The sequence below is a fragment of the Cryptomeria japonica genome, chromosome 6 (assembly GCF_030272615.1).
Source record: "Cryptomeria japonica chromosome 6, Sugi_1.0, whole genome shotgun sequence".
NCBI classification, from domain to species: domain Eukaryota; kingdom Viridiplantae; phylum Streptophyta; class Pinopsida; order Cupressales; family Cupressaceae; genus Cryptomeria; species Cryptomeria japonica.
In genome coordinates, this window is record NC_081410.1 from 214,747,430 (window position 1) to 214,772,168 (window position 24,739).

At 40.5% G+C, this 24,739-nt stretch overlaps 1 protein-coding gene across 2 annotated transcripts in view; it reads left to right on the forward strand.

Moving 5' to 3' along the window:
- Nucleotides 1-24,739, forward strand: part of LOC131071419 (uncharacterized) — a 202,522-nt gene that overhangs the window by 149,390 nt on the left and 28,393 nt on the right. For both annotated transcript variants that reach the window (XR_009112512.2, XM_058007237.2), the window contains exon 13: nt 20,047-20,102. Coding sequence is in view for 1 of the 2 variants with exons in the window: in XM_058007237.2 (XP_057863220.2) it covers nt 20,047-20,102 (56 nt within the window). In the remaining variant the exon portion in view is untranslated. The remainder of the gene's footprint in view (nt 1-20,046; nt 20,103-24,739) is intronic.

A 24,739-nucleotide genomic window follows, 5' to 3' on the forward strand; every position in this document is an offset into this window, starting at 1 on the left:
TTGCTGTGCGTGTTGATCGGGCCGAGCGGTGCGTGGTCGGGCCATGCGGTGCGTCTTCCTCCTCCTTTATCCCTTGCTGTGCGGCGGTGTTCGGTGTTGTGCGGTGGTCGAGCTGTGTGGTGTGCGGTGGTGGGTTCATGTCTCGGCAACAACCTTCGGTGGCTCCCACCGCACGGTGGTGTCACCGTCGGTGGTTCCACCGCACGGTGGTGTCACCGTCGGTGGTTCCGCCGCACAGTGGTGCCACCGTCAGTGGTGCCACCGCACGGTGGTGTCCCGTCCATCGCACGGTGGTGTCACCTTGGTCCCACCATACAGTGGCCATTTTCCCTTTCTTTTCTTTTTTTTTTTTTTCTTTTTTTTTTCTTTTTTTTTGACCGTACGGTCGCTATCGTACGACCGTGCGATTTTTTTAAAATTTTTTTAAAAATTGTCTAGAGAGTCTTCGGCTCGGGTCCCCTGTCTCTGGGATCGCCCTTCATCCTTCTTGGTTTTTCTCGCCCAAATGTCTCCTGCTTTTGTCCTGTGCCTCTCGAGTTGCTTGCCCGGCCTCTTAGGTCCCCTTCCATCCTCTCGGGTCCCCCTCCGGGCTCTCGAGTGTCTGTCTGGCCTCTCGGGTCCCTTGCGCGCTTCGCGTGGTAAGGTTTCAATTTGTACCCGTTGGTGGCCAATCTATTTTCAATGGCCATCGGAAGACCTGGAACCACAAATTCTACAGGGACCACGACCTCCTTCCCGTACATAAGAAGAAGGATAATAAAGATTTTGAAGGTTGCGGCCTTCCACACAGGGTTCCAATCGTTGCCGACACTCTTCGGATTATTTACGTCGCCAGGGTTTGGGGCGTCTCCCTTCCAATATTCTCTGTATTCCGACAGGTACACCTCTGTTGGTTGCTCTGGTTCCTCTACTTCGAGCCTGTAGCTTTGGAACATTTCGTAATCCTCCATTTGCCAGTGGAAGAGCCCGTTAAGTGAGCATACCTCATCTTCAGAACATCCCTCCAATTCGAGCACCCTTCACTGTTCGGCTCCATCGCGTTCTTGCCTTTGCTTTCATCGGGACCCCCTTCCCCTTTATTAGAATCCTCTGAGTCCGAGTCTGAAGAGGCGAGCTCTTCGCTGACATCTTGGGTGTGTAGGTCAATGGTATATTTCCGCCCTCCCTTCTCCATGGAAAGGGTATTTTTCTTCCAGTTGTGGTTTACCCTCGCGTTGATCAACCACGCTCTCCCCAGGATGGCGTCATAGCCTTTCTTCTTCGAGGGAATAACCACGAAATCTAACAAGAATGGTTGCGTACCAATCGTCACTTGCTGGGCCATCAACAGGCCGAGTGGCTTAATGCCGTGTTGGTCCGCTCCCACCAGGTTGAATGTGGGTGGCCACAAGGTGGGCTTCCCCAGCCGCTTCCATGTTTCTTCTGGTAGTACATTCACCCCAGATCCACCGTCCACAAAGGTGTCCTTCAGAATGGTCCCATGGATACCCATTTCTACCACAGCTGGGTGTCTACCACTGCTCACGGCTAGTAACATCGCGTCAGTCGAAGGGCTGGCGGAAACTTCCACCTGTGGTGTACTCTTCGATGCGGTGGCAGGAACCCCTACCTGTGGTGCACTCGACGATGCGGTGGCGGGAACCCCTACCTGTGGTGTACTCGATAATGCGGTGCTTTGCACATTGGTGAGGATGGCAGTCCTCAATTGTGTCATAGAGTCTAGAAGGTCTTTTACCTTTATCGGCACCTCCATCTGCAATATTTGCCCAATGATGTTATTTTCCGCTTCCGTACGGAATGATGTACTCGCCACCTCGTTGTCCCGTCGTTCGGTCATCATCTCACGTTCAATATTGGCCTTTGCCTCCCGTAATCTCTCCTTCTCCGTACGGGGGTCGGGATAAGTGGCTTTTTTCGTCTGGGCGCGGGTGATCGCAAGTACTTCTTTCTCACCAGTCTTCTCAGCCTTCTCAATGTTGAGGAGATTAACCCCTGCCTGCGGGCAATTTGCGTCCTCATGGTCGCCTGGCCCACACCAACGGCAGAGGTGCTGAGGGGTGGCTTCCTTCGTGCAATCACGGGCGAAGTGCCCCCACTGATTACAGGCCCTACATTGGATAATTGGCCGGCCCTTGGCGTCATACTGGATACGGCTTCCGTTATTGGTATTGTTGCTATTCCTTCCGTCGTCGCCGCGTTTGTTGTCCCGGTATCCTCCAGATGATGCCGTTGTGTTGGTATGTTGGCCGGTACCCGCTGGTGCGGATGTTGTGGCCTGCTCCGTGAACAGCACCTGGTTCATTTGCGTACCTCGGGTTTTCATGTTGTATGGGCACTCCTTGGTGGAGTGTCCCATCACTTGGCAAATCTCGCAGAATGCCTTCTTTTGGCAAGTACCCTTTGTGTGCCCTTCCTCTTTGCACTCAGTGCACCATATGTCCCCTTCGTTCCGACCAGTGCTTCTCATTATTTTGAATTCCTTTCTCATTCGCTCCATGTCTTTCTGGAGCACTTGCACCCGTTTGCCAGCCACGTCGTCGCTGCTGCTTTCCTGTGAAGAGTCATTGTCCTCGGATGAGGATTTATTACTTTTCTTCTTCTTTGATGTTTTGTGTTCGCTCTCCAGGTCCATCGCCCTATTATAAGCATCGTCATATGACGTCGGGGGTACAATTTTCATCTTCCTCCGTAGGGAGGATTTCAACCCTTCAACGAACCATCGTTTCTTCAATCCATCTGCGGGTTGGCTTTCCATTTTACCCAAGAGTTCTTTCAGCCTCCGACTGTATGCCCGTACTGTCTCCCTGGTACCTTGTTTGGCACTGTATATCTCCGTTACAATTTCATTGTCATCACGGAGCAACCGAAACTCCCCCGTGAATTCCTTCTGTAGATTGGCCCACGTGGCCACTTTTTGCTTGTCCACATCGGAGTACCAATCTATGGCAACTCCTCGTAACGTGGCTGGGAACTGCTGCACCCAGTCATCCTGGTCTGTTACTCCGTTGGTGGACCAAATGGTTTCACATGTACGGCAGTGCCGTAAGGGGTCGTCCTTGCCCTCCCCTGTGAACTTTGGCAATTTTTGTTTACTCGCCATCCCACTGCTGGGTCTCGCTCCTCTAATTCCTTGTGTGCTTGTACCTGGCGATCCTCCGCCTCCTGCAACTGAACCTCCACTCGTGGGTCCTCTGGAAAAAGTTGCTGACACCGAACCAAACAAATTGCCTCCCGTACGGTACCCTTGTGCTCCCTCGGCACCTTCGGCCGTACCGTCACCTTCCGGTGTCTCCCTCCGGTTGGTTGTCTCCCTCCGGTTGTCCTCTGAAATGGACAAATTCTTTAGCAAGTCTCTGGTAGCGTTGATCAGGTTTAGACTTCACCTTGTTTGTTCCACCAACTCTTCGCGGCTTCTTACCCTACTGTGGTATTCTGGCGAACTGTAGAGTTCTCCTTCGGCACCCTCCGTGACTCCTTCTGGCAACCCTACAACAGTGTAGACAGTGTAGTTCTCTCCGTCTATCTCTGCCTCCGCAACCTCCGTGACACCTCCTGGGTTCCCTTCGGGCAACCCCTCGGTCGGTCGTCCCTCGGCAAGCTGCTTTAGCCTACGCCTTCGTTCTATCTGCTGTCTGAGATTCAATGCGGTTTGTGCCACTTCCCGTTCGTCACTCTGTATCTTTTTATTTTTGTCCTTATTTAGTCTATTGGGCATAAGTCAAAGGTTCAATTTCCTCCTGGCCTGGCGCCATCTCGTTCTGTTTCCCGTCGGCTGTTCTCTTCGTAGCGTTGCAGGATTTGTTGTCGTCGCTCTTCCTGGGCAATCTCCTCCAGGCGGGCTTGTTGTGCCAGCGATGCCTGTGCAAGCAACCGGGGGAGGTGGTTCATCAACCGGTTTACTGCCGGGCTAACCTCCAGTGCTGTCCACACGGCACTTGGTGGGATTTCTACCTCCGCCGCTCCTCGTCGAACGTATGTCTGAATGGCTACCTGGAGCAAAATTGAAAATTCTCGCGTTGCCGTGTCTTCTCCTATGTAAAGTTCGGTCCGCGCGTCGTCGGCCTCCGGGTTTACTTCACCAACGGGTGGGCCCATTGTGTCTGTGCGCCATCCGTGTCTTCCGTTCCCGAGTTCGTCTAGGCAACGGCGCCAAATGTTTGCCCTCACGGGTAAACGGTTAAATGCAGAAAGTAAATGCACAGAACATAATGGAAATATATTAAATAACCAGCCTCTGTATTAATTCCACAGTCCATGTACAATAAGTGCTTATAACATTACATCTGACACGACTCACATGATTCTGCTTCGAAGAAAAGGTACACAATATATAATACCCGAAGGGGTACGACACAACCGTTGCGACTCCAACTACCTACCCGTCGGCTAACTAACTGACCGCCGTAACTCATTATTACCGACGACAACATAAACATAATATGACAACATAACATAATGATTATTCCCGTCAACAAATGCTGACTCAACATGTTTGTGCATGAAGAGGGGTAAGCAGACACAACATCTTGTACACATGAAGCATATTATACTGATCAGTTTTGTGCATATAAAGCTCAAAATGCCGCCATGTTTGTACATGCAAGAGCCAAAAGGCCGAAATGTTTGTGCAAATGCAACTCCTAATGCCGCCACTAAGAATAATGTTGTGTAAACAAACACCAAAATGCTGCCATCCCTATGCAAACAAGACCAAAATTACCAATTTCATTGTGTAAATGAGGGCTAAATTGCCGACTTGGTTGTACAAGGGAGCCTTAGAATGCTGATTTAGCTGTGCATGAACATGGAAAAATGCCGCCAAAGGGAGAGGCTGATGTGTTTAAGGAAAGAGTTGGCCAAGTTAACATAATGATCATGCACTTTATGCTAAAGATAAAATGTTTTAATGCTAAGTCGGCTATATCATGAACAAGGGTGAAGCACTTAGCAAAGAGATAAAACATTTTAATTGCAAAGGCAAGTCAGCCTATGACTTGAAAGGACACAACCCCACACATCAGCGCCTATATAGAAGAGGAGGTCTCCTATTTCATCCAAGGCATCAGTCAAGCAATCAAAGAATTCTGATTTAGACTTCCAGCAGAGTGAAAGTTATCCTAAGACTGAGTGAAAGATATTAGATGCAGTGATTTTGATCATTTCATTGATCAAAATTCACCCCAAAATATTGCGATTTTGCTTAAAGAAGGGTTTGAACTCAATTTGGAAGCATTTTCAATCCACTTTTGAAGGCAACCTGGGCAGATTTGGGTGAATTTCCACATATCATCAGACCTGTAGCAAACAAAAAATGGACCTAGAGAGTGAACAATCAGACCTTGAAACATCATTTGATCAGACAAAATCATACATATGGAGATGAAGGATAGGTCAAGTTAATATGTACATTTTGATGTTTGATATCTTCTTGTTTGTTTTGCAGGTAAAAGCAAAGGGGCAGGTCTGATTGTAGGAGAACCAAGGTGAAGATGGCGATATCAGAGACACATTCCACATTCAAGAATCACACCAAAGGAAGATGAGTCTATGACATGATGAACATGGGGAAGAAGATGAAACTCAATAAAGATTTACATCAAGATCTACATTCCTTTATGACTTTCACAAATATCAAGACTACCCCAAGGAACCTAACAACCCAAAGAGAAAGAGCTCTACTTGATCAAAGGCATCATCATGACATGATGAAGATCAGGACTTCAAGAAAACATAATACAATCTTAAAATGCCATCAAGGGGATAATTATCACAAAGACAAGTTAATTAAGCCAGGGTAAGCAAGCGAAGATAGAGGTTGAATTGACCATAACAATGCTTCCCATCATCATCACCACAATGAGCAAGCTTGAGATGTTGTGTATCGAGAGATATTGCTTGAGGCATCAACACTTGCTTGTGATGTTGAGTATCAAGTCTACAATGAGGTGGCATCCTTGTCACTACTCAACCAATCAAAGGGTTACACTTCAGCATGTCCAGATGCAATGTACTTGACTCACCCATGGAGGCACAAAATTCAAGATACCTAACCTGATTTTCTATTGGTTCACATTCAATGTGGAACACATGTCAAATCAAATGTAATTTTCTCATTGGCCAAAAGGAGTTTGTTGTTACAAACCTTAATTAGGGTTTTATTGTTGAATCTTGGCCATTGATTGTGAATCAATTTGAGCCATTGAATTGTATTGAGAGCACTATAAAAGGCTCAATCTCTCATTTGTAAAGGTTAATAGTAGAAGAATAGAGAATATATAACAGCCAGACAATTAGGAATCAGAAAGTTAAAGTAGAAGTTAGAATAGGAGGAGAAGGCAAAGATTGTTGCCAAGATCTTGTTGCAAGAGACATTTTATTTTCATTGAAGTTATGGTGAATTCTCTATGTTATTTCAACAAGTTGCATGGTCTCTACTTCTCATTTGCTTTCATGTTGATTAGATGAATGAATTATGAAAGGAATTGTGAATGATTAATGGTGAAATTCGTTTATCCATACCACTAGCAATTTGTTGATTGTAAGTTTGCCTTGTGTGGTCAATTGGAATCCTTAAATGAGCTTAACTTCAATTGCTATTCATACCTTGCTATACATCACCTTGATGGCATCTGTTGATGCGTCTAAAGTCGCGGAACTTACGACTTCATCCGGCCAACGCAGAATAGAAATACTAAGAATCCTATCCTCTTGAGATAAGGAAATCCCTAATGCTGTGTGAATTTGATCAATGGGGATGACCTCAATGTTTTGGTTGTCAGGTCTTGACTGCAGAATAGCTTAGCAGTTTGATGTGTTTTGTTGGAAACGCAAAGGGGACTTAAGGTTAGACGAAATTGGTTTCGAATGGGTTCCCTAAAGTTCATCAGTCCTATATCATTTGATTTTGCCTCTGATTGATACTATTTCAGCTTGACTGTATGGTTTCTTTTTGATAAAAAAGGAAAAAAGGAAGGGAAAAGCGATAGAAAATATCTAATTAATCTATCTAAGATAGCATATTCAGGAAGATAAACAGAAACCTTAAAAAAACTAGATTTAACATTATCAACTAATAAAGCACAATGTTGTAAAATCTAGTGCAATCTTCGAAGGGAGTTGGATTTTCATGCTACTAAACTTAAATGCAGAATTTGACATCCATTCATTTGATGTTTAACAACCAAACTAAGCACATAAATGGGTTTAGACTAACCATGGAGGGGGAATGACAATCAACCAATCCTTAATGGTATGAACACCAAGGTTTCTATCAAATGTTATCCCCAAAAATACTATTTGAAAGCAAAATACATAACAAGAATATTAAATGGTGAAGAAGGAGACCATGCACTCACAAAGAAATAAGACAACTTTAATTTCCATTAATTCTGCATGAATTTCACCAGAGTTTCAGCAACAATCTTAGACTTCTCTTTACAAAGAGGAACTAATTCCTTTATATAGATTTCCAAAAACGGATGAATGGCCAAGATTTAAACTTAAACAAACGGACCAGATTCATCCTACATCAAAACTGCCCATACCCATAAATGGGAGGCAAAATATCAACAACAACAAAAGGAGAAACAATAACTACCCAAAAAGGTAATTAATAACTACCAAAAAGCTGCTCCAAAAAGTGCACATGCACGGAGCTCAAGCTTTACAACTGTTTTGCAGTTAGAAATGAACTTTATGGCCATAAAGTGCTTTTTAAGATTTTAAAAGAAATTTGCACTTTATGGAAGCACTTTCTCCTTTTTTGCTGTAGACCCTTTTTCCATAAATTCATCCTCGCCGTGCAAATACTCCTTCCAGAGGTCCCGACCTGCCGCACGTTCTGCTCGAACCTAGTCTTGAAATCTGATGCATAGCTGGAACAACACCATGCTTGGAGGCATAGGAGGATGGTGTATTTTATATTGCATACCCTCCAAGTGGCGATCTACATGCTTTAACCCATCCTTCTAGTCGGACCGATGAGCTTCAAAATATAAAATGTCCGAATGCAATCCACTGGCAAACTCTAGGTCTTCCGTGGAGTATGCGACCTTATCAATTCTCAATCTATCCTCCCAATCTGGTTGTACTTGGTCATTGGACAAACTATTTTTCTAGCCCAGAACCATTGATTGGAGGATCCTTCCACCAAGATCCCTCATGTCCTTCAAAATTTCCTCGCATGTCTCTTGCTCTTTATTAATGGTGCCTTTTGTGTCATTCTTCATGTTGGCAGTCTAGTACCATTCTTTAAAAATGTTGATGTCATAAGGATCCAGGATGGCGGACAATGTGGGAATTTGCGTGTGGGTTCAGAAAAGAGCCCTCATGAGGGGGAGAATTGTACCAACCACCTCATGAACCCTGAGACATTCCCTCTTTACCTCAAACAATTTGACCAGAATGGTCTCTCGGTGGTGGGCCATTTCCTTTACATCTTCAATGATCCGCTCTCCCTTTTCCTTAATGTCTCGAATCCATTCCTTGACAGCTTTGGCGGTATCACGTACTCCTTCAAACTCTGTTGTAGTCCTTTGTGCCAATGCCAATGGGGGGACATGGGATTTAGGGGCATGTTGCAATGGTTTTAGCAGGTGATCAATATACCCCTCAGCCTGCTCAGCACGAACTCGGTACATGTTTCTCTAAGCACTCATTTCATCGAGTTGCCTGAGAATATTGTGCACAGAGTCCTTGAACTCTTCCCTTTCTTGCTCTTTGGTGGCTCGCCCTATCGGGATGGTTGCAATGCTATAATCGGCCAATGCAATTTGATCTGTTGGCTTATTGGCAGGTGGGGTAGCGATATGGATGGTGTGGTTCCTCTGCTCATCCTTGGTGATTCGGGAGTAGGTCGTAGGTTTCTTCTTGCCTTTGGATTTTGTTTCCCCTATGCGAGAGTTGATATCCTCCAAGTTGATAGGTGGCTTGATGGCTGCCTTTTGCTGTGCACGAGCAACTAACCAGTGTTGAGGGATGGTCTGCTCGGATGTTATGGCCAAATTCCTACTTTGCTCCTTAGAGGTTTCAGCTGGCTCATTGCCTATTTGCAATTGATCTATCATAGAAGGAACAGATGCAGTATCCTGCCCTTTACTTATAGCTGAGTTCTCTCCTACCTCACTGAACAACTGTCGGGTATCCCCATGTGATGGTTGCTCTTCAGTTCTGTCAGGCTCGTGGGTCTCATCCGCCTTGCGTTCTCCTTCGACGGTGGTGTCATCCTTGCCGGTGTTATTCAATTGTAATTCATGTCGACTCCGCTGGGTGAGTTCATGCATATCAGCCTCTTGATTAGGCGGAATTCCTCCTTCCCCAACTTGATTTCCAGGTCACTAGAACCAATGATCCTGACCTTTGCATCTAGCTCATCTTGTGCCGGAGGATTATTAGCCTCGAATGCATCAACATCGCTCGGGGAGGGCGGAGCAGGTATATAGTCAAGCTCAACTACGTCATCCTCCGAACTGGGGTCCTTGGATGACGAATTGACCTCAGGCCTTCTAATAAGGATCTTTTCCTTTCTAGTTCTTTTTGATGCCCGAGTCCCTCTATTAGCTCTGGCTTTCTTCCTCTTCTTTTCGGGTTTCTCAACCTCTTCCTTCGGTGCTGTTGGTGTCTGTTTTATCATCTACCAAACATTAGGATAGGATACCCGAAGGTATTCTATCCTCTCCTGAAAAATCACTACTGATTCCAAGGTCTATATGTGCGAACAAGCGACTTTAGTGGAATAGCTTCTTGGGTAGTGTATGCTGAAATTTTCAAGGGGGACTTACGTTTGACAAGTATTTTGAACTGCTGGACTTAGATGGATTTAGCAATTTAGGCTCTTCTTTTTTTTGGGGGATTTTCTAGGATTTAGATTTTCAAAAGAAAGGGAAAGGGATAGGGTTTGAGGAGGTTAATCTAATCCTACGAATTTTGGAGACGGTATCAACTGGGTGCTCTCGAGAAACCAAACTTTGCTTCGCCACACTAGGGACAACTACACAAGGCCGGTGCAATCTTCGATGGGTTGTGCTTATGATTGAGATGTTGGGATGCACAGGGGGTGGGCTCAGACTAACTTTGCACGGTAAGATGGAAATCATCCATACACCAAAAGTATGAGTGGAGATACACCATCAATTAACACTTATCAAATCCTTCATTCAAATTAACAACAATGAAAGCAAATCTAAGTTAATTCTAACTAAGTGTTGAGGCAATTGAAACCATGCAAATCATTCAAATAATAGAGATTACAAAGCAGCGCACATGCAATATATTATCTGGAAATGACCTTACGCAACAATACATCAAAAACCTCACACCCTCCAAATGAGAGGAGGTAGCCTTATATAGTTTTCAAAAATAAACGAACGACCGAGATCAAACAGTGATCAAGGGCCCAGATTGAAGGCTATAAACCCTAATTAGGGTTTCCCAAAACTAACTACCTGTTGTGACCATTTCACACATCGCCCCATTGCAAATAGGGACCCCTGCTTTTTTGCTTTTTAGGGTTTGTTTCTAGTTTTTTTTTTTTTTAGGGTTTTGTCAGTTGGCCTTTGCATTTTGAGTGTCGCCAAGGGGATCACCTAGATAGCAAGTCCGGCTTGAGTGATGTCTTGATCTTGAAATTTGGCTAAGTCTGGAATGTCCTGAAATTTGGCTAAGTTTGAAAGTCCTGATCCTGAAATTTGGCTAAGTCTGGAATGTCCTGATCCTGAAATTTGACTAAGTCTGGAAACTGAAAAACCTCAAAAAACTAGATTTTGCAATATAACTCTTGGAGGTCTGAAACCACTCTCAAACATCCTGAAAGTATATATGGAATATAACTTAAAGTATAAGATACTTAAATGTTATATTCCATAGAATTATCCTGATAGAGAGTTCAAAAAGTCAAATTTCGCTCCTGTCCTTCACTGAGGATCCAGAGCGAAAAGCGCTCCAGTCCCTCTCCAAGGGTCCAAGGCGAAGCGCTCCTGTCCCTCACCAAGGGTCCAGGGCGAAAAAGCTTATTTAAGTCATTCCTGGCCTTGTTTGGTCAAATTGAAACATCAAAGGCATGGTGGATGACAAAATGAACGTGATAGAACATCCAGACTTGATCAAAGACGATGAAATGATGGAGTTTTTGTCTAGAAAGGTAAAAGCGCTCCTGTCCCTCTCTGAAGGACTAGAGCGATTTTCTTTATGTGCACAATTTTAGACCTTTTTGGGACATTAACTCTTATTCATAGTGTGAAGTAAGGTGAAATCTTCCCTAGCAAAGGAATTTCGAGATGAAAAGTGAGACAATTTGATCATGGTGACAAAAAGTGCTCCTGTCCCTCACTGAAGGACCAGACCTTGAATTTCAAATTTGCACTATTTTTGCAAGATTAAAGTGATTTTACGATTTGAAGAGGTCAAGGGAAGCATGTTTTGTCCATTGAATATAATTTAAGTGGTCCAGAAAGGAGTAAATCAACCCAAATGACAAAAAGTGCTCCGGTCCCTCACTAAAGGACCATGGCGTTTTTTCAAGTTTCTCCTCTTTGTTTTAGATTTTATGGCAAAACTTGACTTGGATGGGAAGGACGAATGATGTTTTATGCCTTAGATGCGATTGAAGGTTTAAAAGACAAGGAAATACACCATGAAGGCAAAAAGCGCTCCTGTCCCTCTCCAAGGGTCCAGAGCGATTTTCTAAAAAGTGCAAATTTCTTGCAAAGACAAGGCAAGTGTTGTGATTGAAATGAATGGAATAAGGCATGATTAACCCATTGAAGATAATTTGGAAGGCTAGCAAAGGACAGACAAGCTTGAATTTACAAAAGTGCTCCTGTCCCTCACCCAGGGACCAGGGCAAAAAACATATTATCTAGCTCTCCTCTCCAAGTTTGAACAAATTGGGGCCAAGGCGCAAGTTTGAAAGGATGTTTAAAAAGCTTCGAGTAGAAATTGAGATGCAAGAGTTGCAAATTTTGATGACAATTGGCAAAAGTGCTCCTATCCTTCACTGGAGGACCAGGGCGAAATCTCCAAATATGCCCATTTACCTTGCATTTTGAAATGATATTTTTGTTCCCAAGACTCAAGAGGTAGTGGAATGTGATGTTCTACGCCTTGAGGGTAATTTGAGATTGATGTGATCAAGAATTTGTGCAATGGACTCAAAAGTGCTCCTGTCCCTCACTGAGGGACTAGGGTGAAAATGTCCTAAGGCACGTTCCTTCTAAAGATCAAGTGAATTAAACTCAAAGACTCCAGTCAAAAATGCCATTTTAAAGTGCCTAGATGAAGTTTTGAACGTGAAAATGAAGAATGCAAGCTTGAATTTACAAAAGCGCTCCTGTCCCTCTCCAAGGGTCTAGGGCAAAATTAATGGCATTCTTTATCTTTTTTACCATATTTGAGTGTTGATATCCTCCAAATTGCATTAGATGCCAAATTGCTAACTTCGAAATATTTGAAAAAATTAAATCACATTGGCATTTAATAAATTAATTTTGAGCCTCAAAAAATCGAATTCTTATTATAATGGCATTTAAAATTAATTTTTTATTAAATTAAAATTGAAAATGGAGCGCTTGAGATCTTATTTTTATTTATTTTGCTAAGTCGGCCTCATGGGTAAGTGGAAGATAAGCGCTCTATATATTGGAGGTGTTTTTTCACAATTCAAATCATTCAATCATCCTTTCAAGTGCGAGTTTGGAGACCTAATTCAAGGTGCGAAATCTAGCTGGAGTGGGGCGAATTTCTACCAAGTGTGGAGACTAAGGAGGGCGAAATTCATATTGAAGGCTATTGGAGAGGTGAATTTCTTGCTAGATTGGAGGATAATTTCCAGACTTTTGAAGGCATTTGAAAGGCGAATTTCCAGATTTTGAAGAGGCTAGTGGAAGGTGAAGCTCTTTTCCAAGCTAGAGGAGGCGTAATTCATCCAAGGGAGGACTATAATCTAAGCTTGTCCATCAAAATCCGGTTTTCTTTCATCTCTTGCCAAGGTTTTGTAGTTAAGCAATCAAAGAGGAGGTATGAAGAATCATTTTTGAAGTTCTTATTCAAGACTTATTGTGATCCCATTGCAATTTTGTAAAATCTAAGTCTTGAAGATCCAAATTCCATTCATTATTAATTTGAAAATGTGTAATTCTTGATTTATCATGACTTTTTTTCAAATTAATATCTTAAGTTTTACCTTTGAAAGGTCTTAAATTTCATGCTTTAAGGTTTGATGCTCAAAAGACTAACTTTAATATTTTGTGCAGGTATCAAATGGAGATCCCGGAAGTTGGAGGATCAAGCAAGGACAAGGGCGACCTCATCCAGTCTAGCATCGACAAGGATGGATTTCTTCGATCAAACATCAACAAGAGCGACCTCTTCCAATCTAGCATTACAAGGCGAGGTACATCATCATCCTGCACATCAGCGACAAAAGAAGTCAGAGCAAAGGGTTCGTTGAAGAAGCAGATAGTTCCAGATGAATTGATTAAAGCTAGCTTCTCAACAACATCAAGTTGAATATCTACCAAGTTACAAGTGTCAGACGAGGTGGCATCCTAGTCATCATTTCTCCAGTCAGTGTGGTCCACCTCAGCATGTCCAGATTCAATGTACCTAACTCATGGGAGGTGGCACAAACTTCAATGTACCTACCCCAGCTATCCATTGGTGGAATTTTCCAGAGAAGACATGTGTCCTAGGTTTGCATCCCGAAAAAGCAAAAAGCCTAATATCTAGGGATTTAGCTTTTTCAGATCAAAACTTGGAATTTTCGAGTTCCGGTTGAAGCTGGTCAGTGGTACAAGTGTAAACCCTAGGTTTGCATCCCGAAAAAGCAAAAAGCCTAAAATCTAGGGATTTAGCTTTTTAGGTCAAAACTTGGAATTTTCGAGTTTCGATCGAGCTTGTCAGTGTTACAAGTGTAAACCCTAGGTTTGCATCTCGAAAAGCAAAAAGCCTAAAATCTAGGGATTTAGCTTTTTTAGGTCAAAACTTGGAATTTTTGAGTTCCGGTCGAAGCTGGTTAGTGGTACAAGTGTAAACCCTAGGTTTGCATCTCGAAAAAGCAAAAAGCAGACATCCCTAAAAAATAGGAAAATTTTTCTAAAAATAGCCATACCGGAGATCGGGCTGAAAATGCCAAAAATGAAACTTCCTAAAAAATAGGAAAAAGCAAAAAAGCAAACTTTCTAAAAATAGAAAGTTGTCCAAATTCGTCCAAATCAATTGCGATCTTCGTCCTTTGGCCTCTCTAAGCACTCTGGTGGTGTTCACACTTCGGAATCACATAACTTGCAAAAACTAACTTTCAATCCTCAGGGCCTGAAATGCTCTGAACTGGACAAGGCTTGGTGAAACTGCCGCAAAAGGTCATAGGACACTAACAAAAACCCTAGAAAGTAGGAAAAGAGAGGGTCCCCATTTGCAGTGGGGTGATGTGTGAAAAAGGTCACAACAGGTGCACTTGAGGTTCCCTCATCTTTCGAAGACTAGGAATCGAGACTGCCCATCATATGGTATGTAAATTGAATTCCTTCATGGGTTAGTCTCTCAATCTGTTGGTATAACCAATGATCGGTGTACCTTCCTGGAGCTGCCATAACTGCCTCAAAATTAGTAATCGGATCCTGAGACCAATCAGTGCCGGGCAAGAGGTACTTTACTGCCTCAAACTCTTAGACCTGCAAGCAATTGGCAGAATCTGTCACTTGATTTGCGACCCGACGGTATTTATAAAGCCGCATCTGCTGCACACTTAGCCTTGAATATTCACGCCGTCGGACCTTGTAGTCATTAGAACAATTTCCCCAATAGTCCTCAATTGACGCCTTTGCTCTATAGCGCCTGCCATAGGCTCTTTTTGCCAAATTGTCATGATCAAAACATTTCCTTGGGAAATGTTCTTGTAGACCATAAGATGTTAATTCAACAAGTGACTCATCAACTTGTACTAAATTCTTGAAATGGACATCGAGGGCACCCAAAATCATAGGGAAGGTGAATCCGGACTGTTTCTTATCTCTGAGTAAGCTACTTGCTGGATGTGCTTGCCTTGCAACTTCCATAAGGACTATTTTATTTGTGGGATAGCGTGGAAGTCGGAACGAAGCTCCCTTGAAGCCGGCTATTCTGATATAGGTGAACCTAGGGAATTGAATAAACCAGGCACCATATTTTTGTACCAAAATGGTAGCCTTCTCTGAGAGCCTTAGGTGCAATCCCCCTTGCGTCAACTTGACTAGGCACATTGTAAAGGTGTCATTGACACGCTCATATTGACCAATTGCATAAGCAGCGTTGTTCTTTTCCCTCTGAGCTATGTCATAGTAATGTAGTTGAGGATAGCAGTCGTACACCTTTATTTGATTGGGCTCGTTCCCGATTTCACCCTTCTTGATTAATCCTGTTAGCGGCTGGTGTCGGGCGAACATATAGACCAGGTAGTAGGTCATGGTGAAGTACTTCTTTTCTTCAAGTTCGACCAGCTGGGTATGGATATTATCACTGATGATCTGGGCCCAGTCGAACTTGGATTTTCCGGCAAAGACCTGCTCTGTAAAGTAGAACATCCACTCTTCAAAAAAGTTACACTCAGGGAGTCCCATAACCCGGCTGAGTAAGGTGACCATATCACCATGCTCGTTATGAAAGTCACTTTTGGGGGTCTTTTTACTGATTCTAATACTCAGAGGCCTTCTCTCCTTATACCATTCTTCGTTTATCAATGTCCTGCATTTAGCAGGGTTCATGTCGTAAGCAACTTGTGCTTCAGCTATGGTTGTAGCAATGGGATTATCTGGTAATGGGATGTCAAATGCATCCCCAATGGCTGCAGGTGTGAAATCAGCTAGCACCATATTTTCTAGAACCACTAGTCTAGTCTTTGGATGATAATGTCAGGCACCCTCAACTACTAGCTCATAATTTTGCACGGATGGAGGGAAACCTACTGCCTGAGCGATACCACTTTCTATCATCTGCTTGGGCTTGCCATAGGCGTTAGGAGAATATACCCGGTCTCTGAAGTGGCCCAAATCAGTATCACCTATGTTTTCCCATATGAATGTCTATGTGGCCCAAATCAGTATCACCTATGTTTTCCCATATGCTTTGGACTTTTGACTCCCTCAATCCTCCTCTCTGGTATTGGTACTTCATCTTCTCGCCTTTATGGGGAATGTCAGATTTAGAGACCCGAGATGTTCCGGTTGCACCAGGCGTCTTTGAGGATTCTACCGTAGATTTAGGCATTTATCTTGCACAACCAGCAGCGGATTACGATACGAGATGAAGGAAACAAACAGGTTAGTCAAAATAGAGGATGATGTTAGGACATAAGGATCAACGGGAAAACTGAAATTCGAAGAAAGTACGATGCTTCAACAAAAAAGCCCGATTAATTTGGAAGTGAAATGCTATTAAGTTCTTTGTTTAAAATTTGCTACTTGGCTGCGGTTCAGGGCTCGGGTGTTCAATGTTTGCCAATTTTGCATTTGAAGTCTTAAGTTCAGTTTTCTAAAATGTTCAAAATTTTCTCTAAGTCTGAATTTTGTCTTGCAAGGTTAATTTTGGTAGGTTCACCTCTGCGCCATGTTTAATGTTTCAAATAGACGACCAATTTTGCATAAATAATGATTTAAAAGGAGACAAAAACGAACTTACCTGGCGAACTAGGTGTCTATCCTGCGATCTCCCCAAAATTCGGGTTTAGGAAAGGCTTTGCAAAAATGAAGGGTTAAACGCCCTCCCCTGCGTTAGCGATTTTCGGCAGAAATGGACGTTTTGCGATGTTGAAAAACTTACAACGCCCCTTTCCAAAAAAAATCACGATCTTCATATGCCTGCTAAATTTCGGGCCAAATGGTGCTTTTGAAAGGTTAACTTATAACGCCCTCACTTGGATTTGGCAAATTTTGGGCCAGATAGCGATTTTGAAAAAGTTAACTTAGTTTACGTTTTCACTTGGATTCGGCGAACTTCGGGCCAGATGCGAGTTTTGAAAAAGTTTTAAAATTTTAATGTTTTGCCTTTGTTTGGTGAACTTCGGCCTAAATTGCACTTTTGAAAAGTTTTATAACTTTAGCACTTTAACTTGGTTCCTCGAATATCGGCGCAACAGGGTCTTTTGCAAGCTTTTATAATTTTTCACTTTTTCACTTAGGCTCCCGAAAATCGCCCTAAATGGCACCTTTGAAAAGTTTTTAAGTTTTGCGTTTTACCTTTGGTTTGGCAAACTTCGGGCGACTTGGGTCTTTTGCAAAGTTTCAAAAAGTTCACACTTAGACGTTTTACCTTGGTTTGGCGAACTTCGGGCCAGAGGTGTGTTTTAAAAAGAGTTTATTATTTTCACTTTACCCTTTGGCCCCCGAAAATCGGCCTAAATGGCACCTTTGAAAAGTTTTTAAGTTTTGCGTTTTACCTTTGGTTCCCAAAAATCGGCCCAAAGGCGAGTTTTGAAAAGGTTACAAAACTTAGATGCTTTGCTTCCATTTGGCGAAAATCGGGCTCCTGAGGAATTTTACAAACTCTTGAAACTTAAAACTAGGTTTCCCTTGGATTGATTTTGGGTATTCAAAATGCGAAACTCTCTGCGCAGAACTCCCAGGCCATGTGACTTAAAATCCAAACATGCCCTCACTTTTAACGAGCACAAAGCCTATTGCTTCACCACTTCCTGGATCCTAACAAAAGGGATGGTGGACAAAAATCAAAATTCGAAACTCAGCAGGATGAAGGCTGAAAACAAAAGAGGGGGACCCTGTCGGCAACAGGGAGTGTGTGCAAGGCACAACGGTATCCTTCTTGTTAATAGTGATTAGAACATCACATTCTTACCTTAGAAGATCACACTAGCTTTGTGGAGTTGTTCGTTGATGACAAAGCAAAACTTAGTTGAATTTCACCCAATCGTTCATTGTCTCTTGCATTCTTAGGAGTAGCGTATTCTTTTTAAACCCTATCCTTTTGCCCTTTTAAATCAAGTTAATCCCCACATTCCAGCAACATCCAAACTTTCAACATTCAAGTACTCAACGTAAGTCCCCTTTGTGATTCCAGCAAATCACATCACAACCATTGAGCTATCCATACGTCATGACCTAATAGAAACCTTGGAGTCGTCTCTGTTGATCACATCATTTAGCATCCGAGGAGATTTTGATCAAGAGAGGATAGAATACTTTTGGTATTTTATTCCGTGTTAGAGGTGTATAAAAAACACATCAACACTATTGTTGAAGGAGAACATGGTTCTTCTTAATTAAAAGAATTGTGAGTTTGCACTAGAGTCATTTGCTATTTATGGCATGTGGTTAGAGATGGGAAGATGGGGATTGATCCAACAAAATTGGGGCCCATTTTGAACTGATCTTAACCGTGTATTGTGATTGGTACAAGGAACTTTCTAGCATCATTTTAGCACTTGAGAAAATTCATCAAAATATTTTTTTGTTTTTTGATCGAAGTACTTTCAAAACTGTTGAAAAGAGCATCTGTATTTGGTTGGGCACCTTCAAGACTACTGGAGTTGTAGTGGCTGCATACAGTTGTTTTATTTAGTGGATGCTAAGTTAGTATATTTTTTTAAGTGTTGAATCTTTGTTTAATATCTTTGTGGTGTTGGTGTAGAATAGGAAGCAATCTATTTTGATACCAATCTTAAATTTTCTGAGGGAGGATTGGGTGGAGGGAATAAATTAAAAATTGCTTATGATAGAAAACTTGATTATTAAGAGATGCCATTTTTAGTCCAAATACGATGGTTCAATCTATTGCTATTTTTTAGTAGAATGATCCATTCTTAGTGCTTGTGATAACCCAATGAGTTCCCTAGATTAAAAAACACTGCCAAATTAATTTTTTAGCATAGTTCCATGGATTTTCTTGATTAGGGATTGAGGGAGCAAGGGGACAATGAGGAGATGATGACCAAGGGGTGGTAGGGAAGCAGTGCTAATATAAAAATAGAGGTGAATCGAAATCATCAAGGGAAACTTTGTAATATAACATCTTTGTGAGTGCCCCATGAAAGGCCAACTGTTTTTCATGAAGTTAAAGGTTGCAATCACTATGTAATGGCATGTGCCATGTAGCAACTGATTTGCTGGCATCCTTGGTAGAGTTGGTGGAAATGCTGGTGGTGGGGGAGGTTTCGCCCAAGTCCCCAAGTCTCAAAAATGTCCCCCTAAAGGGGATGCAAGTTTTTTTAAGGGGGAACACATCCCCATGGAACACTATTTTTTAGCTTTCTATTCATATTTGGAAACAAATGAATAAATGAACCAAGTAAGAAAAAAGGTGAGAAATGAGAATAGTGAGATCTCATCTTTATTCCTCCTAATCGATGTCCCTAAACAAGTTTTCCCAACTGTTGATGGATAAATAATCCAAAAATATAGTTTGATCATCTTGATAATGATGGTGTCAGTGAAGAATTGATATGTTGCTGGACATCCATAAAATTGCACAAATCGGAAGCATTTAAGAAGTACTAACCATTTTCATACGGGTATTAAAGCCTTTTATAAAAACCATAGGAAAATAATTGTAGCACATATAGGATCAGTTTATACGCATGGTGTCATTCATCTGAACTAAAAATATTTAATGATCAAGTTGCACTGTTGTCCCATGTGGAGCTTCTGAGGAAACATAACCAGTTCCTTGTGAACAAGGATCTTTGTCTGATAAAGTAGTCTCAGTACGTAGCTCTATCACCAACAGATGGCTCTTGAAACTATCTGCAAATACTGACAATTGTTCATTCTTCTCTTGCTCAATTACATTTGCACACCAGATATACTGGAGCACAATTTCATGGTGGAAATCTTTATTCTCATATGATCTATTGATGGTTGATGTTTATTTCATGGTATAAGTGAAATATATTTTCTCATATGCTGAATCCTGTTTAGTTTTGTTCACTATGCTCGATTACTTGGCTACAGAAAAACATGCATATGATATTTCAGGTTATTTGTTTCTAATGAATTTGAAGATCTGAATGTTCTGCATATTCTTTTTGGTTCAGTTGTTTATATATTGCTATGAAATTCTTTCCAGGCCATAAATGGAGGCAACAACTTTGTGACTACGGAAACCAGCTTGATCAATGATGGGTAATAAATTGTGCTTTCGAATCTTGTCACTAATGTATAATTTTTTAAAGATCTAGTACTTATCATTAGGTTAATACATTGGTTAACTAGGTCCCCATCCAGATATTGTAATCTTGTTTGGGTTTATTACAATCTTCCAACTTTCTCATCCGTGTATGAGAATGTTGGATTGAAGCTACATCACGTAACTGTAAAGTTGTGTTTTCATTGCTCATCTCCTTTATCAATAAAATTAAAATTCATCAAGTGTTCTATGAACCTTTGCATGTCCAGAGCCAAGCTGTAAACTAAATACTTGTTGTCACAGACATGATTTTGAAATTCCTCTCCTTCATCAGAAGAAGAAACGGGGATATTGGAAGTTATTTCTTTTAGCTTTGGAAGCTGTGTTCTTAATTACTGATGTTCATTTTACAATTCTAAAGGAAGTTAAAGTATCACAAGGAGCACCTTTGGAAATGGTGTATTTTGCATTACCGTGAACTTGCAGATAAAACTTTGGGATCATTTGTTTAGTAATTGCTAAAATATGTGAAGATGTGAGGTTTTTAGTTGACGGAAGGCTATGATATTTTAATATTGTTTGCTGGTTGTTTTTACATGTTCGTTTTTTATAATAGATCTTGATAACAGAAAGTCAGAAATATTGTTGAATCTAATGTTCTGGTTACTGAAAAGTTAGCATACACTTACAGTAATTATAATCATTGGTGTTCTGAATACTTTTTGCCATACAATCATGCATTTCTGTTCATGGCATTTAGCTGTAGGTGGTTATGCAAACCCCCTGGTGAAGGATCAAAACTATAAAACTGAAATAAAACTATAAACTTCAAAAACTGATATTTGTATTCTTTAATTAATGGCCTTTGTTTCTTGTGTGATCATCTATCTAGCATTACTCGAATTGATGTTGATGCTAACAATTCATGAATGATGCTGATCAAAGTTTGCAACTTTGCATACTATGCGAGCACTTGTCAAGTCACCAAGAATTTGGCTTTTTTTTTTTTGCTCCACGAGTTTTGGTGAGCTTTACTTGTCAAGCTTTTTTGTGTAGTGTTTTGAAAAACTCGCCTAGACTCTCCAAAAAATATTGGCAAGTTTTCCTATTTAACTCACGACATCAGTAACATGTCAAATTTTAGGGGAAAATGTGGGTTAGACATTGCAAAAGCTCTATTTTTTGGGTTTTCTAAAAAAATATGAAAATGGTGTGCACTATGAAGGTTTGTGTGGTTTTGAAGGTCTTCATTTACTCGTGAGGGACAATACCCCTTGACCTCGCTAGGAGTGTTGCCCCTAGAACCCCAATGAACTCATTTGACATATTTAATAGCTATATTTGCATAAAATTTATATTTTTTAAAAAAATTAAGCGTTTTTTAAGGTCCTGAGTTTTTTTGAGTACTCTTTGGGCTGATTTTTTTGCCTGACCAAGTATTTTCTAAGTCCAAGTTTGTGAACTATGATACTGGTAGACAATGAAATCTTCAGTATGTTCCTAAAACAATGTTTTTGCACATGTGCGGTTCTTGGATGGAATCACCTCTAGTGGATATGAGGGTTTTCATTCTGAAATCCAATTTGGAAAGCAAGGGGGATTTCGTTGTTTGATTTCCATACCAAGAGAGTTTTCATCCTTTAGCCAAAAGATGAACACTAGATGCTTGATTTTTGGTAAAGGAATTTTGGCACCACCATGAGGAATATAAACAGAGTCTTCTTAATGTAATTACTGCAGTTAATAATTCATTGCTCTATCTAATAGATCGATAATCTCCTCAAATCTGGAATCGCATCTTTAATGTTTCTTTCTTTAATATTGATCACTGCTTTATTAATTTGTATAGCTCGATGGTTATAATGCTGGTCATTAATTACCAGTGCTGCCTTTGACAATGGTATACCATCTGTGAACCACTTTTCAATGCCACGAATGATTTTCATTTGATACATTTCCATTAAGTTGGTTTCATTGTTACCTGTCTCAAGAACAACTTCACACGTATTGGGATCTGCTGTAATATTTCTTCTAAACTTGAACGTAGTTTTCCTTGTCTCTTTTATACATGTATTAGTAGTTAGTTGTTGCAAAGGCAGACAAATCTGACATGCGTCATATTTGGTCTGCTACTATGTGTTTATTTAAAAATTATTTAATAGTAATTAATATTGATTGCAAATTAATATTTTATTTAATAATTTATTATTATAGAGATAAATGGTTATTCATTATTTAATAATATATTGCTGATGATTAATCAGTACTAAATAAGTGTATTGATATTTAATTTAAATTAATTTTTATGTTTATTCTTTTGTATTTTAATTTTATTATCATTATTTATTATTAAATTATATTTCAAAGTGGGGACATTACAACTTATGAATTACTTAAGTGATTTTCATACTAATTTGTCATTGACATTGAAAAGTGCATGCACTTTTTCCACTTAAATGTCTTTTTGTTCTAATATGAAGTTGACTTGCTATAGCTCGTACACTTTTCAGCCAAGTGACCAAAAGTGCACCTTTTGACCTCTAAGACCTTATTCACTCTCAAGATCTCTCATTCAGACTTGTTAGGCTCTTATTCCACTTGAAATCACTCGAAAGTGACATTTTTCCTCATTAGCACACACTTGCATAATTTATGCACCCTTTTTTAATGACTTAATGCTCCTAAACTTGTCTAGGTGCTCTTTAGAAGCCTTGGTGTATTATTTCGCTGCCTTGAACTACTTTCATATTTCCTTTCTTGCCTAAGCCTTAACCTTTACTTTTCCAAATGTGTTGGAAAGCCCCTTTGGTTGGCCTTACAAAGGCATTAGCTAAAAACGATGACAACAACATTGAAACCATTGGGAACAAGGACTCAAGCTTGAGATACAAATGAGAAATGACAAAATATTGACTTTGAACTTCACATAATATGGAAACTTTTTGTAGGGATACATTACATTTTATTTTACAAGCTTACCCCTAGCTTTAACTTATGGAGCATGCGTAAGAAATGCAATGAAAGACTTTTGCCAATATTTTTCAGCATCCAAAAAATATAATGAATTGAAGTATGGCGACTTGTGAAAGTATGGTAGGTTGTCATGTAAATAAACTCTGGAATATCTCATTTCATTATCAAGCCACTTGGCTGCAAGTGAGATAAAATACAGCCTAGACATCTTTGACTCCCATATTTACTATTGAGTTTCTAGGAGAAATCGAGGCAAAGCGGAGATTGGTAGAATACTACACAACTTTCAAGGTCATTTTCATTATATTCTAATTTCAATGTATTAGCCCTACCACTAAGACTAATGCTGAATTATGGGAACTTTATTTTGGCATTTGAATTGCCAATTTCCTCTGGATTTCCCATATCCAAACAAAATGTTATTCTTAAATGAAGCAGAGGTCGAGTTTCTACGAATAGGATATAGAGGAACAAACGATGCGAATCAAAGAAAGAAACCATTGGGGACTAGACATTTTTTTAGCTTCACAAAGTTCAACTTATTAAAAATTGACAAGTTATGAGATTGATAATTAATAAGGAAACCATGCTCAGCAGATATATCAGCAAATAAATAATTTCATATATCCATTTTAAGTCAATTACAAAAGTACATTGTTTAGGGACTTTTCTGACCAAGCCAGAAACAAGTCTTTGAATCACATATCCTTTTATAAAAGCCATGGCATAGTCTCTTGAAAACAATTTTGTTAATTGTTTGGAGCTACCGAATTGTTAGAAATTTATGATTTTCCTTCACAATTATGAAATGTTTTGTAAGGTTTATTGAAACATTGAGTGAATGTCCTGAAGTTTGATTCAAGAAAAGTCTTGATCTTGCATATCTATGCAAGAATTTTTTATTTCTTTTCTTAAACAAAAGCAAGAAAAATAATCCCCTCAAAGGAGGCTGTAGAAAACCTTAAGAAGGAAATAAATTTTCCTTGAAAACTTAAGCTAATGGTCAAGTCCTTTAATTGACATGGATTAAATTTTTTAAGAGCTTCACCCTAGGATGTTTTTTTGAGAAAATTTTCTAGCCCTCTTGAGTCTCTGGGTAATTTTCTTATTCAAGACAACCATTGAAAATAGTTTGGTAGAAGAGTTTGAAGTAAGGTGAAATTTGAAAGAATTGAGTGCTTTGTGGTATTCAAATTAGTGGAAAACATCATTGTTGCAACCTCAAAAGTAGATTCTAAATTTAGAGATGGACGTCAACAATGGGGATCTATGGGAAGATGAAATAAGGAACTTGGAAAGGAGGTTTTACAAAATTTCAAGATCTAATTAAAAAAGGAAAAAAAGATATAAAGAAATCCTCAAAGTGAGTTGTTATGTGACAATGTGCCTTGGGTATGTGTGTGTCTTGATTTTTGGCCATTTCTTGAAAAGGGGATGCCCTAGGGATGAGGGGCTAGATATAGAATGTCATTCTCCCGTTTCAGGTTTTGCAAAAGAAAGGGGGGCATCCAAGAGCTTTTACAAAAGCTAAGATGATCTAATTAAAATGTAAAATAAAATACAAAGAAATCTTCAAAGCGAGTTGTTATATGGCAGTGTCCCTTGGGGATGTGTGCATCTTATTTTTTAGTTGTCTCCTCAAAAGGGGATGCCTTGAGGA